This window comes from Engystomops pustulosus, chromosome 2, assembly GCF_040894005.1.
Source record: "Engystomops pustulosus chromosome 2, aEngPut4.maternal, whole genome shotgun sequence".
NCBI classification, from domain to species: domain Eukaryota; kingdom Metazoa; phylum Chordata; class Amphibia; order Anura; family Leptodactylidae; genus Engystomops; species Engystomops pustulosus.
The window spans coordinates 82,215,081-82,227,180 of record NC_092412.1 but is presented as its reverse complement, the minus strand read 5'-3'; the positions used below and the strand labels follow the sequence as shown (position 1 = coordinate 82,227,180).

The 12,100-nt window shown below is 37.9% G+C and overlaps 1 protein-coding gene across 4 annotated transcripts in view; it reads right to left on the bottom strand.

The window, feature by feature from the left end:
* SCEL (sciellin) overlaps positions 1 to 12,100 on the bottom strand; it is a 63,852-nt gene that overhangs the window by 32,203 nt on the left and 19,549 nt on the right. Inside the window, exons 5-8 of one of the 4 annotated variants that reach the window (XM_072135396.1) lie at positions 11,754 to 11,819; positions 8,541 to 8,606; positions 5,031 to 5,054; positions 4,882 to 4,947 (exon numbers count right to left, since the gene is read on the bottom strand). In XM_072135396.1, the coding sequence (XP_071991497.1) occupies positions 4,882 to 4,947; positions 5,031 to 5,054; positions 8,541 to 8,606; positions 11,754 to 11,819 (222 nt within the window). The remainder of the gene's footprint in view (positions 1 to 4,881; positions 4,948 to 5,030; positions 5,055 to 8,540; positions 8,607 to 11,753; positions 11,820 to 12,100) is intronic. The other 3 variants (XM_072135397.1, XM_072135398.1, XM_072135399.1) reach the window with 3 other exon arrangements.

The following is a 12,100-nucleotide window of genomic DNA, read 5'->3' as shown; positions in this document are numbered from 1 at the left end:
TGTGAGGTACTGAATCCCACTTCTAAGTCTGGTAACTGTAGTTATTGACTAACTATCTTGACTATAATGTCAGTGCCCTGTCTTCTTATGGGCTGCAGAGAACATACGGAGAAGGTGAAGGGTTATAGTTAGTTATTCTTATTGGTAAGTAAGTGCTAAGCATAATGCAGTCACTGTGAACTCCTGGTAAAAAACGAATATTTCTAGGTAGTGGTATGGTGGGCCCCCAAAATCAATTTCTCTGGTGTGCCCCAGGCACCCCAGTGTGACCCTGTTGATGCTTATTTGTCGGTTTCTTTGCCTACTATTCAACCATTTAATGCATAATAACCGATATATTTACTATTTAAGGAAGAGATATTCGGACATTTTCTGTTACATGTGGCTTTATATGAGCACTGTTACACTTGCCATTGCTTTTTGTTAATGTCTTTCACTTTTAAATGTTTTCAGATATGTGGTTTTGTGATGTTTTATACTAAATAAAGATTTGCTAGATTTTTGAGCTCCTTGCATACTGTAACAGGGGGGGCACAAGGGGGCTCTGGTAATGCCATTAACATCATTTTAAAAGTTGATGTTAGAAGGAAGGAGCTCATAGATGACAAATACAAGAAGATTACCATAATAATTCTTGGATCTACTATATGAAAAAGTGCCCCTGGCTTATCCAAGCTTGATTTTCATGGTAGGTTTCCTTTCATATTTTATTACAGAGTACATCCTATAAAATTGTCCTCCTTGAGGATGATGGCTTTCAGCAAAGGTAAAGGCTCCAGAAAAAAAATTTGCGCCAAGGTTCAGACGTGTATTCATTCCAATGGCAGATTTTTAGGTAAAAAGTATTGTCTTAATATTTCTTAATATATCTTTGTTGTGCCACAGATAATGCAGGGCTCTGATTCCCCTGCATGAATCTAGAAAGACAAAATTTAGGCTACCAAAAGTTCAATCACACCAGAAACAGTAGAATGCAAAGTTAATGGAGCCAGTGAAAGGTCCTCTATAAGGTGCCCTGCTAAAGGTGTAGCAGTAAGTGGCCCTGGAGCCAGTAGTGTCCTGGCTGCTATTGTTATATGAGTCTATTTTGTTAGTTACAAAATACTTTTTAACTAGTGAAACTGAATGGCTGAGGCAAAGCTAAGCCACTGCTAGATACTGTACATACTCCTTCCGGCTATGACTACAATGCATACTGTTGTTGAGCCTATGAGAAGAGTTTGGTAATTTCCCAAGATTAACTATTGAAGAAACTTTACCCAATGGGGCATACAGTAGGATTAAGTACTTGGGAATCTGATCAAATTGGAAGGACTCTGCGTACTGAAAGTGTGAAGCAGTACTAAATCTGGTTGAACACTCACACAGTTTTGTAATAATGTTTAATCTGGGGAACAAGCTGGTCAATCCTTGCATAATTTGTTTCCATAGGATAATCAACAGTCAACAAGAAAAACAAACAGAAAGAAAAAGAAAAAGAGTGGAAATAAGGGATCGTTTTCATCTCGGATATCTCTTTTGCATAATAAGAAGTATTACAATTATTAGTGCTCAATGCCTGCAACTTTAATATTTTCTATAGAAAAATGTCTTTCTCAATTAAAATAGCTTAAATGGGTTTTGGGGGTCACACTATTGGTGCACTGTTAGACTAAGCCATGAATATCAGATTGGTGGTTGCCTGAGTGCTGTGTGTAACTCCAAGCAATGTTCTAGGCAAATTCTGATACTCCCATACCATGTGATGGAGGGCAGGACACATCCTCGACAAGGCGCTCCATCAATTAGTGAGGATAAGAACCTCTCCAGATCACTGCAGATCCATTCTCGTGACCCTCTCAGATCAGCTTGTTGTCCCTTGTGTTACCCTTCGAATAAAAGCTATCCCTTTCTTCCATCTATTTATGGCTTTTACAACCAATGCTGCAATATTATAAGACTGCACTTTACAAAAGTTAAAGGAATCTGCCTGTGTACAATATCAGTCCTGAGTAGAAGCACCTATATGTCAGGCATTATGCACGCTACTATACTTTGTATGTAACTAGTAACGTGATATACATTAAGTGAAGTTCTGAGTAATGACCATTCTGCGCTTCCTATTCCCAGAGTGAAATATTAATATTGTAAGTGCAGAATAGATGTAGTAAATAGCATATACTGACAAGAAAGGTCATAGAAGTCTCTGAGGACATGCACTTTAGCTAGGTTACTATGTTAAGAAAACACAGCTATAGAAGGCTATGTCAAATTGTTTCTAGAAAAAGGTGTATGAGAAAGCTCTAAACCCCTTATGATCAATGGAAGGAAGTGGCGCAGATTTTTTATACAATAAATATAGTCTTCAGACTATAAGGTTCAGAAATCGTAAGCTCTTGTGTGCAGAGCCCTACCTCCTATTGTTAAAATGACAATGTTATTACCGTACTCTGTAATGTCTTATTTTGTTTGAGTGAAGGCTAAAAATACCTAAATGTCTCCATTCCCCTACTGCATTGACAGTATGAACCCAAGAACCACAGATACCATTATAAAACAGGGAAAGTAAAATGGGAGAGCAGTCTAGGAATAGGAAGGAAAAGTACAGAGGAAATACAGGGGTGAGGGTTAGTTTGATTTTTCGCATAGCCTTCCCTCTCCTTTATGTGTACCTCTATCACTGAAGCTAAATGGAGTCTCCCATTTCCTCCAGCTTTATAATCTGTTAGCAGCATGTTGTAGAGAAATGCACTGTGATTTCAAAAATACCTTTATTATTTTGTTCCATTATGTAGTTCCTATTTTAATCCATATGCTAGTGAGGGAGTTGGTGCACCAAGGTCATGTCCTTAGCACCAGGGCCACGTCTATTCTTCATAAATGGGAGATGAACACTAACTAGTGTAAATAACCAGTAAAAATATATTTATTAAAAATATTCACACAAAAATAAAAGAAAATAATTAAAATACATAAAAACACGATGGTTTATTAAGAAATACTATAGTGGTATTACGAATATCTTTGAAAGTATCTATAAATGTGAATAAGCAATGTTACATGAAGTGTACATTTAAACCTTATGTACTCCAAAGTCACTCTTGCATAAGTTATTTGATTTTTGGCTCCCCCTGTATGGAGAGGGCTCACATGCTGAGCCCTCTCCATAAAAGGCGGCGTTTGATGAAGATTGCAGCAAACACCCACCAGTAACAGCCGTGGTTGGTGCTGGCACCAATTGTGGGTGCCAACTATGCAGATGCCTCAAGCAAAGCTGCCGGAGGCAATTAAATCCTGTCGACGTGTGGGCGCCACCATATTGGATTTGATTGCCACCCCCTGTGAAGTCATTGGGGGGCATTAATGGTTTATTATGACAGCCTCAGGACTTACAAAGATCTGAGGCTGTCTGGTCTTAACTCATTCATTACAAAGAAGTGGTAAATCCCCAAATACTGCCATAATGTAGTATGACAGTATATGGTAGGATCAATTAGAAAACCTAGGGTTAAAGTACCCTAGGGCAGTGGTCCTCAACCTTTTTTTGCCCAGGGACCGTCTGTAAACATATATTTTCTCCAGGGACCGGTAGGTGGGGGGGATACAGTCTGGTTTCTGTTTCATAGCCAAAAATGTAAGTTTGCATGCCCCACATAACTCCCTGTGTGCCTAGCTTATATTGTCCAATTTCCTGAAGAAGCCCCCCCACCTTCTACTATCCCAGCTGAACTAAAAACAAAAAAATACTCACCTTCCCTGTTCCCCTGCAGCAGTCTTCTCTTCGCTCACTGTCAATAGAACAGTGCATTTACATGGAAATTAAGTAATGGGAGAAAAGACTGCTGCAGGGGAATGGGGAAGGTGAGTATATTTTCTTTTGTTTGTTTTTACAGAGGTCCAGCGCGGCCTGGAACCAGGTGTTCCATGGCCCGGTCTTGGGCCATGGACCGGTGGTTGGGGAACACTGCCCTAGGGGGTCTGAAAAATAACAAAAAAAAACAACTAAATTTCAAATCACCTCCCTTTCCCTAGAACTAATATAAATATAAATGAACATTAAAAATCATAAACATTTCCAAGTCCTAAAATCTCCAAACTGCTGCCGTTTAACCTTGTAACAGAAAATAGCGCCCAAAGTCGAAAATGCCACTTTTTTGCCATTTTGAAAATATAAAAAATTCAATAAAAAGTGATCAAAAGGCCGTACAGACCTTTAAATGGTAGCATTGAAAACATACGGTAATCAAAAGTCACACAAATTAACACTACACACAGTTCCGTACACCAGAGTATGAAAAAGTTATTAGTGCCAGAAAATGGCAAAATGAAGTTTTGTACAGGAGGTTTTAATTTTTGTAACTGTATGAAAACATTATAAAACCTATACAAATCTGGTATCCCCGTAATCACACCGACCCAAAGAATAAGGTAGAGATGTCACTTCCCAGTATGAAGTGCAATTTGTTAAGCAGAAAACAAGTTATAGATTTATGAAGGTGGGGTCTGAAAAGTATGCAAAAAAAAAAAGGGCCAGGCGTTAACAGCTTAAATTACTCACTGTTGGATATTAGTCAGGTTTTGCCACAATTCTGTATTAATGGTGTGTAGCCATGACTGTAGCTGGGGTAGTGGAGTCTTCTAACCACAGCTACAGTCATGGCTACACACCACTGATACAAAGTTTCATAATCCACTGTCCTATCTATTGTCCCTGAGTCCAGTGTCCCCATTACAGGAGGGTATTTTATCTAGAAATGCCAATCTGGGAAAATGAAAAGGGGTTTGCAGAGCTGAACCAACAGTGCTCTGTAGTGAGAGTCCTAAACAAAATACCTTCAAAATATCTAGACACTTTTGAAAAGTGAACATCATGTTCTTTATTAGTGAGAAGGTTTGACATACCTTTTGGACTCTTCAACAGTGGTTGTTGTAGTTGATGTCTTGTTGCTGGGAGCCCAAGATTGCCTGCTAAATGTAAATAGCATTACATTGTATCAATACCAAAGACAATAAGCCCCAAAAGAATAACTATAAATAAGAAACATTCCTACCTCTTGTTTGTGACTTCTGGCCCACTAAATGAAAAAAAAAAGACATTGTCAGGAGTGGCATTACAAAAACCTCAGCCAGGAATGTTTGAAAGGCTGCCAAATTGTAATCGCAAATAAAGTCTAAAAGTCACCTATGAGGGTCATTGTGTACACATTTCATTATTTACTTCTCTGACCATTCTGTACTTATAGGTCTATTATAGGAGAGGATCAAGGTTTCCTGAAAATAGTTATAAAGTATCACGTGCTTCAAGTGTCCTTGATCATATTTGTCAGCTAAGAGAACAACTGCTGATGCCCAATAGGTGGCGCAATTAACTGATGTACTGTGACTATTGAGGGAATTATTGCTGCTTTAGTCCCTGCTGTTTTCTTTAAAGCAATTTTCACCATTAAACCTAATAAGACATATTACATATAGGAATATCTTAGCCACATTACTAATTACTGATGTAGGTAATAATGTAGATACTGGTAATTACGTAGTATCTGCAAATTTGCTTCTATTTATACAGACTAGTTATTAATGTTGTTAGTGTGTTGATTAATTACGTGGGATTAGTGTATTATTTATAGGTGAAATGTATGTTAAAATAATTAGAGAAATTAGGGTGCAGGTTGTTGTCACGCAAACAATTGTTATTAGAGATTAGTGACATGAACAATGACCATTGAGGATTACATCTCATTGATATAACTCTTTTCCATGTTATTCAGGAACCTTTTTGGGATTATTCCCTGCTCAGAGCTGCCCTCTATAGGACCGAGTTATACTGACATTATACATTAGAAATAAGACATTCATAAAACCTAAACAACAAGATTGGACTCTGTGATAACTCTGTGTAACCAATATTTTCATCTTTTACTATATATACGTTCCATTACGTATTCTTATTAAAAAACAGCTCTAAATAAATTAAATACAACCGTTTTGCACTTCTAAAAGAGCACCGTCCGGTCTCATAACATGTCATTTTTAGTAAATATGAGTAAATAGAGTTATTTTCTCTTTCTCTTAGAACTCTACACTTTGCTGCTCATCTGTTAATCCTTCTAGAAATGGGGTAAAGTGAAGTAAACAGGTTTCCAGGAATAATGAATGTGAGAATGGATTTGACCTATCTGGCTTGTAAGGCTTCACACTTCGCATGATCAGCAGTCCTGTGTCACAGACTGACCACAGTGCTTGGAAAGAGGATTCCTTGCATTACATCGATCTATGATGCAAGGAGTACCTGCTTCGCAGGGGGGTAACTTGAGGGGGTGCAGAGGGTGTGATAGCAACCCGGCCCAGGAGGTTTAGGGGGCCCATAAAGTGTTACTTTCCAATATTAGAAGACTAGTACTATAAAACATACATTATATTCAGGGGGCCTGGCACAGACTTTGCACTGGGGCCACTGCTGCTTCGCCCTCCAAGCAGCAGCACTGACACTGTGATTAGTAACAGTATCAGAGTAGCCGTTTAGATGAGGAAGCAAGTATTGCTTGCATTGTAGAACAAAATGATGCAAGGAATCTCCTCCCCAGCAGTGTGGCCTGCCTGTCACACTGGACTATCTATGAGCTGAGCACTCTGGGACACAATTACTAAGGTACTTGAAAACTGCAACAGTTTTGTATTTAAGAAGTGCCTGCACCACATTTGTATTGCACATGACCGTTTTGTGGAGCAGCTGCACTATTCTTCTTGTAGCACAAATTTCTGCAATGAAATGGGCGTTCCGTTGTTCAGTTGGACTGTGCACCACATTTATCATACAAAGCCTGACAGAAGAGTGGCGCACTCTCTATATTAAAGGTTTGCCAAGAAAAAGATGGTGCACTCTGTCGGAGCAGTGCAGGAGGCACCAGATTCATGAAGAACGTGCATCAGAAATTCTGAATCTGGCGCCCTCTACACAGGAAAACTGCCCCCAGTGCAGTTTGCACTCTGTTTAGTAAATGTGCCCTTCTGAGTGTGAAGGGCAGGTCACAACATCATTGTGGGCATTACGGACAGCCAATTGGTTTGTAGGGATGGGGGTTATGTTGAACCCTTGCTAATGATAAAGGAGGGTAGTGGTGTATAATGCAATTGTTAGTTAACCCACACATTTCCAATAGCAAAATAGTAAAGGCACAATGCAGATTTTTCAGAAAAAATGCTCCAGGTTTTAGATAGTGTATGGGAACTATTTTATTAACAAAATCAGACATGTCAGGAGAAAGGACAGGTCTCCTTTCAGAAGGAGATCTACATTGGTACTGCAAACACACCTGAACACACAAAATAAAGCCATCTCTTGTGCAAAGCTTGTGCAAAGCATGCAAATCAGAAGTAAAGCTGCAGCGTATATGACATGTCATTTATTTACAGTCCTGGCATAGGAATAAAATCTGTTCTGTAGAAATACAAAGCTCAATAACAACATCACTCAATGTCCTGAAATAGTTAAACTCTTTTAATACAGGATTTATAAGGATCTTTATTATCCTTAATATATGTAATCATTATAATCCTTTATAAGATCCAGGATCTTTAGAGTGTTTTCAGTGTATGTAACATGGAAATGTGTAACCAGTGTCAATATAGGCTTTTCTGATTCAAATGTTAATGAGAATCCTTTATTAAAAATACAGTATAACTGGTTCTTCCCAGGTAGTACATGGCATATAATACGGTTTTACAATAAATTTGATATTTTGTTTTGAGCTTAGTGTTTCACTAATTAAAATTAAAATACCAGCACATACCATTTGTTGAGATCCCCTACATTTTTGTCAACTTGTATGACACAATGATGAGATGTCAAATTCTTTTGGCCAGTTAATAACAGAAATGGCCAAGGGTCAAAATATCACTTGCAGGTAAAAGTTAACAAAATGTGGGATAAGTCACACCAAAAATAGCATAGCAGATGTATAAAAAGCCAGCCGAATGAAATAGGAGTGCACAGTCACCAATAATATTGACAGGTGCTAAATGTGTTCAAATCTGTTAAAGAACATCTACCACCAGAATGAAAAATTGTAAACCAAGAACACTGACATACTGGTGTGTGCCCCCTCAGGTAGGATCCATTCTTATTTTAGCTTCATATGCTCTTGTTTTTGCACCTCAGGCTCATTTGCATAGTTGTAAAAGCCCTTAAAAAAAAAAAAACGGGGGATAAGAAGCTAAAAGAAGAGCACATCCTGCCAGAGAGGGCACCAGTATGTCAGTGTGCTTGGTTTACAATCCTGCATCTTGGTGATAGATGCCCTTTAAGATCTCACGCAAAGAGCAACTTTTGTCTTGTACATTACATATAATATATGTGCCAATGTTTTTAGCTTGGCTGTATATGGTAACCTGTACTGCCAGCTTCATAGTGTTAAGATGATAAATATGGATTAAATGGCAGAAGTTCAGATGCAGATCAATGCTGTAGATGCAAATGCAACAGCAAGAAGCTAACAGCTTACTGCCTAGTGCTAGGGCGGTAACAAGCAAATCTGGGCGCTCCTTTATACTCCAGGCACTACCTTATGGGCACTCTTTCCAGAGTGGTTGCTTTATTTCCTCCTTCAAATGTATTTCTTGATGGAATTCTGTTAGAAAATATTGAACCAGAAGTTTTAAAAAAATAAACACAGATTATTTTATCCATGATCTGTGTTTTATTGATGTGTGTCATTTCTGTGTTACCTAAAGAATATTCTGCAATGAAATAGTAAAAGTTAATAAGTCAAAAAGGTTTAAAAAGATAAACACATTGGGACACATTTACTAAGGGTCCGTGGGTCGCATTTCCGCCGGGTTTCACGCAATCAGATTGTTGCAATTGCGCCAGCTTTCATGCGACACAAATCGGGGGGCGGGCTGCCGGACGATCCGACGGATTCGGACAAACCGCAGGATTTAACTTGTGTCGCATATAATACACTTACATGCACCAGGAAGAAGATGGTGAACTCCGGCGGATCTGATCAGGGCAGCGACACATGGAGGATATCGGGCGCATGCTGTAAGTGAATAGCGGCAGCTGTGCATTCTCGTAAGTAAATGTGCCCCATTGAGATCATTTTCTAGGATATTAAAGATATATTCCAGGGTATATAAAGGATTTGGCTTATAGTGGGTAAAATATATAATGAGATACTTACATTTCTCTGATCTCCCACCTCTGTCTTGTTTTTAAAAGGATGCAAATGACCCTGAGCTGATCCTCAGGCGGCTCATTTGCATAATTTTAGAAGCCTTTTATTGTAAAAACAAGAGCAGAAGAAGCTAAAAGAAGAGTGGATTCTGCCATAGGAGGCATACACCAGCATGTCAGTGTGCTTGGGTTATAATCTTTGATCCTGGTGGTAGGTATCCTTTAACCCACTTTCTAAACCATTTTTAGAAAATCCATTTAAAAATACATGTAACAAAACAGAATAATATACAGGCAGTCCCCGGGTTACATACAAGATAGGGTCTGTAGATTTGTTCTTAAGTTGAATTTGTATGTAAGTCAGAACTGTATATTTTATCATTGTGATCCCATCCAGAACTTTTTTGTGACAATTGGATTTTAAAAATGTTGGGTTGTCATAAGAATCAGGATTAACAATAAAGCTTCATTACAGACACCTTTGATAACAGTTACAGCTGTTTATTGTAGCCTGGGACTAAAGTATGTAAGTGGAGTAGGGGACCGCCTGTAATTCTCTGCCAATCCCATTTTACCCCCTTTATAATCCAAATAAAAATAGAAAACGTAATTATGTGTCCCTTTTTCCTAACATTCAGTACTGAACGACAGGATTAGGCATGTTGAAAATCGGCAATAAATTCCATATTGCCTGCAACATCTGCCATAAGGAAGAGTTTAGGGAGACAACCATACATTAGATGGTAGCTTGAAAGAGGGCAAACTATTACAATGTTTCTACTTATATGTACTCTCATATTTCAACTTTTTTCCATGCTGATCCTGTGTCTAGAATTTACAGGAATCTAAAATGCATCAGTACTTCAGTACAACAATCTGCTAAAACTGATTCAGCAAGCTCTGTGCAGCGCTGCGTAATCTGTGTGCACTATATGAATAAAGGAATTATTATTATATAATTATTAAAACCTGGTATTGTTCTCACCCATAACAGTTACATATCATTTCTACAATCAAAGGATTGAATATTAAAGTTATAAAGATAACCAGTGATATTAATAATATTACATAATATTATATAATGTTAATTATTAGTAGCTAAAACATGCAAGTTCATAAACACTTGATTTTTTTAAAATGTGAACATTACTTGAAGATATCACGACTAATAATAGATATGCATATATAGTATAACTTCAAGTACCAAACCTTTTTACCAGGCAAATTTCATCTTTCGTGCAAGTAATTTCTGTAATGGTGCTATATGAAAGTACTTCTACTTGATTAATAATTTACTCATCATATTAATAAATGTATAAACTTACATGTAGAACTATGTGTAAATTTTGCTTAGTGGTCAAATCACCTAATTAAAATCTGAGAATATTTGGTCATGATAAAGACCATCAAAAGCCTCCTGCGGATTTCCCATTGTCAGAGAATGGGAACTTGAGCTTGATAGTATAGCTATTCATGACCATACCTGAGATTACTTGTGGCTGTCATACTCACAGACCCTTAAAGTGTAACTCACATTTGAGATGATTTTCACTATTGTGTTGGGGAATGGTGGTGGTGTGAACATTTTTCTAATAAACTTTGTCAAGAAATTCTGCTTAGCTCTGCAGGCTGCAGAGCTCCATCTTTAGAGCTCCATATTCTAGGTCGTACAGTGTAACTTGATGGGGCTAACTACATGCTTAGACCTAACCTCCCTGTGTTTGATTATATAATTCTTACAAGTAAGGTTAACCCTCATGATCTTTCCATATTCTATGAGCTCTAATTTGTAACAGAAAATCATATCAATCCCATGCTAAGCACCTCTTTCATTATCAGGTTGGAAGTGAAGGTAAGAGACAAGGTGAGAAACAAGTCCTGTATGAATGTAATACTTATTGAAGACTATGGCCAGGAAGGGAGCGGAAATGGTTACAACTCACTGCTCCAAGCTGTGTAAACAAACACAGGAAGAGCAGAAGGAAACCAGCAATCTGCCTGGAATATGGATCTTTACTTTACAAACTACGTCAGATTTCTTAATGAAGCATATTAAGACTTCCCTCCACACACACAATAGTAAAAGTGGCTCAAATGACAGTTACTCCTTAAAGGTATCCAGGGACCTCTTTTTCTCTTAAGAAGCCAATCACACCTGCATTTCAAATATACCTTTCTGCCTTTCTAAAGGAGTGCACACAGTCCCACTGAACTTAATAGGGAAAAGCATACTTTAGTTTTTTTTCATGATCTTCGGTACATGCAGAAAAACTTGATCTGTTTTCCACATTTCAACATGTCAATACATTTTAATAAGTAGGATTCCAGGATTTCCCTACAGGGAAGTGCTGGACTGAATAGAGGATCATAGAAACAAGAGCATTTTCAACAGAATTGTGCTTTTAAGGGTTGGTAGTGGAGTTAACTCATTCTTTCAAATACAAATGGCTTCACTTCATAAGGCTTCCTGAAAGTCATGCTTGGTATAAAGGGGGCTGCCTTCTAACATAGCACTGAGGCAACGTTTTCCTTATCTCATCCTGGTCCATAGACCCATTTATTTTTGACTACTGAAAATATGCAAATCGAAAACAGATACCTGTCCAAAGCATCATCCGATCGAAATCTGTTGTGTATAGGTTTCTTATCTTCTTTCTCCATCCCACTGCAACAAAGCACATGCCACAGATATGATAAAACATACAAATCTACTTATACATCTGCCAAAATCAACATATATTAGTCTATTTACTTTGGTTATATGATATTCTGTACACATTCAGTATCAGAGGCGTTGTTGTTTTTTCTACTATTAATATTCCTTATTGAATCCTAAGTAAGTAATTACTATACAGTATCTGCATGTAACATACCATGCCCAAGTCTGCATATCCGCAGCATATAACACATAATTTGGGGCGTTTTATTGCCTTTAAAGGGACATAA